Source organism: Aptenodytes forsteri, unplaced genomic scaffold (assembly GCF_000699145.1).
Source record: "Aptenodytes forsteri isolate BGI_AS27 unplaced genomic scaffold, ASM69914v1 Scaffold176, whole genome shotgun sequence".
Taxonomy (NCBI): Eukaryota; Metazoa; Chordata; class Aves; order Sphenisciformes; family Spheniscidae; genus Aptenodytes; species Aptenodytes forsteri.
In genome coordinates, this window is record NW_008794853.1 from 971,199 (window position 1) to 974,898 (window position 3,700).

Genomic DNA, 3,700 nt, shown 5'->3' on the forward strand with positions numbered 1-3,700 from the left:
TTTCTTTGGCCAGTTTGGCTGTGCCCCCTCCCAGCTTCTTGTGCACCTCCAGCCTTCTCAGTCAGTAGAGCATGGGAAGCTGAAAAGTCCTTGGCTAGTGTAAGCATTACCTAGCAACAACTAAAACATCGGTGTGTTATCAACTTTGTTCTCATCCTAAATCCAAAACACTGTACCAGCTACTAGAAAAGAAATTAACTCTATCCCTGCCGAAACCAGGACAAGCACGTTGCCTCTTAGGAGAGGTCAGGTAAGGAATAGCTCAAGACTTATCTTCCTTCAACTGAATGGCACAACTATTGTGTCAGATTTATTTTAGCATTGGAATGAGAATAATGTTAAAAACCAGTTGTCTTTCATTTTGTTTCAGCGTAAATGAAAACATCAGTGAGGTAGGGTTCTAATTTGGGAAGTTACCTTTGCTTCCAACAAAGCTTGGAGACATCTTCAAGGAGTTTGCCTCTTGCTCCTGTGGTCAAACCTTGAGGACACCATTAATAATTTATACTCCGCATTTTCCTTCTGGGCATTATTCCTCTGATGCATTAATTCAGACAGAAAGACTGAAAAGATTATTTGCTGCTAGAAGCCATGTTCAACTACTAGACTTGCATTATGCAAATCTAAAATTTTGTTGAGGATATGGTGGTGAAGTAACTTGATAGTAGCCTCTTTATCAATTTTTCACTGAACCTGTCTGAAACATCCTTTTCTGATAGAGAAAGGAACATGTGTTTTTGTGAAGCTGAAATAAGTTACTTGTGTAGTTTGACTGGTCAAACCACTACACTGTTAGTGGTCAAGAGACCAAAAAGATGAGATGAATTACAGTGGTCAGGCTGAAACTCTGCTGGGAATATATGAGTATCTCGTATATGAGAGATTATTTGTTTGTCTATTTATCTTTAATTATGAGAGCTTCTGTTTGTGTGGAAAGTATACTTATGTCTGTAACTATTCTGTCTGCGCTGAAACAGCACAATAGCTTAAGATTTGGAAATTCTTTCAGGTTATGGTTTGTGTGCAGCAAAAGCTCAGTACCCTATAGCTGATCTCGTGAAGATGTTGAGAGAACAAGGGAAAAATGTCAGGTAAGTACTTTCTTTGATGAGAAGTATTACAGGTTGGTTGGTTTGTTTTCATTCCATTAAAATCCCCTACAAGTCTGTGTTTTGGTTTAATTTTTCTTTCAGCAGTCATTATTATGCTGATCTGTCTCTCAGAGATACTAGCTGGAGGAATGCTCTAGTCTTATTAACCTATAGCTGAATATATTAAAATTCCATGTGGTAGTGTAAAAGGTATTTCTACCTTTTACTGATTTTTAGAGAATTAAGATCCCTTACTCCCTTACACTCTTTACTAAATTTGGTTTCTGGAAGTAGCCCCACGAGTTGGAGAATAATTTTTTGTTGTTTTTTTCTTTTGTTCTTGTTTGGTGTCATGCTAAAGTTCAGTTAAAAAGAATGGCTTTAAAATTTAATACTTCTTTATTGTAGCAACAAAATCTTACTTTTTTGAAAGGTAAGTTAGCTCCTTTAGATGCATATGCTCTGCCTTTAGTTATAGTAGTGCTTTTCTACAAAACGAGCAGTGAAGTTTTTTGAAAAATAACACTTTAATGTAACTTTTTGTATTGTGTTCAAGAGAACAGTTGGCAGCCTTTTCTAAAGGTGGAGGTTGGAGAGCTCTGTGAAGGCAACCACTTTGTGGAAATTTGTTACTACGAGGTGTAATCACAACAGCTGACTTCAGTGCCGGGAAAGCAGGGAGAATAGCTTTTCTTTATGCTTGTAGTCAATGGGGAGGGAGCACAGGCCTAACTGCAGTGCTTCGAATTGCCTCCTAGAGAAACCTCCATGAAGGGGGATTGTTTACTAGGCTTCAATATTTTTTTAAGTCCTAATTTGCTAAGGAAATGGAACTCTCTGCTTGTGAAGCTGTTGGGGAATAGTTAAAGGGGTGCAATGGGAACAGCTGAGGCTCCTAGGCAGGAAATGAGAGCCTCCTGCAGTATGGAGAAGTGTTTGCTGGGGTCAGTCTGGTATGAAGTGGAAGAGTAGATCAGGTAGCAGCCTCTGCACGAAGAACATGGGGCTTATTTCTTTCCTGGGATAACTGACTTGCATTAATAGAAGTAATGCTTACTATTACACAGCAGTGTTTGTATATATAAAAAATAAATACAGACAGTAACATCCAATTCTGATTGGCATGTTTGAAACAATGCTGAAAAGAATTAACCACACTATGATGTTAGATGCCCTTCTTAGGTTAAAAATCCACAGTTTACCTTGCTGTTTTACTCTTCTGAAAACTTTGAAGACCTGTTAGTTGTGCAGCAAAAGGACCTTTCTTGGCTAATGTGATTATAGTGTCGTGTGCTTTTGGCTTTTCTTCCAGTGCTTCTGTGGGGATGAGCTTTATGTTTTTTTATCAACCTTGGTGATACAAAAGATTATTGGTTTTGCCTTTTATGTTGTCTTTGCAGGGGAGAAATGTGAATGAATCCTTGAAATAACTGGCTTATACTTTAAATGAATCAATTTCAGGAGGGGATCACTGCAGTGGTTACCTAGTGTTTTAATGAAATAAATCTGTATTTACAGTTTGTGGTAATTCAGTCCTTTCATCACTTTGTGAAGCTCCCATGGTGTTCATTGAGTGCAGCTGCTGTCCCTCTGGTTTCAGTAGGTCTGGAGTGCCTCGGGACCCTAGTACGCTCACCATCCAGATGTAGTGACACTCTCACACATCCGCTGTGGAGGGGTGCCAGCATGGACATATGATTATCATCAATTTGTAATGCCCATACTGTGCCAAGAAAAATTGCATCTGTCATACGGTCGTCTTTTGCTTCATGGCTCACGATTGATCCAGAGAAGCTGATGTTTTCATTTACTTTGCCTATAGCCATAACATTCTTAGTGAAGAGCGCAGATTATATAACATGATGCATAACCTTTGACTAGGGTTTAAATTTAGAAATACAGGAGAGTTTGGAAACTTCAGACTGTTTTAGTTATTAAATTGCATAGCTAACATCATTGCTTACTTGAGATGGTCTTGCAGCAGATCACATCTTTAATGCATTAGTAGGATCACAGAGAAAGCTGGATATTGCTGAGCCTTCATTATAGCTTTCCTTTTGTTATGGATGGGTAAAACAACAGAACTTTTCATAGGCTAAATCCTGTAGTCCGCAGAAGCCATTGGCCTTGGAGAGGAAATGCTTGTTCTACAACTGGTGTTGTATTTCTGCAAAATTACAACTGAGTGAATTGTTGAAAGTTCTCGCCTTACCGAAGTTCTTCAGCCACGTGCTGTGTTGTTTGTAGGCCCCTAGTTGTGAAATTCTGGTTTCTTCCATATAATTAAATTATATTCTATAGTAATTTTATTTATAGATATATAATTATTCTATAGTATTGCAGTACAGTTTAAAACTGTATATGTTCTCATATCTGCATGGGTAATTGTTGCTGTCCATGTCCATATCAAGTTAACTACCTTAGCTTTTGCCACAGTATGACTTTCCTAAAACTTTTTCTATTAATGCGTTTTGTTTTCCTGCATAGTAAGAAATTCTTGATAAGAAAAATGTATTGCAGGGTGAAAGGACTCTTAAAATTGTGCTTTTATAGACTTTCTAAATCTAGCTCATAATTAAATATGGTGGCTTTCCGGTAATTCTCATAGT

At 37.9% G+C, this 3,700-nt stretch overlaps 1 protein-coding gene across 1 annotated transcript in view; it reads left to right on the plus strand.

Annotated features, from left to right (window-relative positions):
* The window catches only part of NNT (nicotinamide nucleotide transhydrogenase), a 45,233-nt gene that overhangs the window by 30,465 nt on the left and 11,068 nt on the right, over nucleotides 1–3,700 (plus strand). Inside the window, exon 18 of the mRNA XM_009274548.2 lies at nucleotides 1,010–1,091. Coding sequence (XP_009272823.1) covers nucleotides 1,010–1,091 — 82 coding nt within the window. The remainder of the gene's footprint in view (nucleotides 1–1,009; nucleotides 1,092–3,700) is intronic.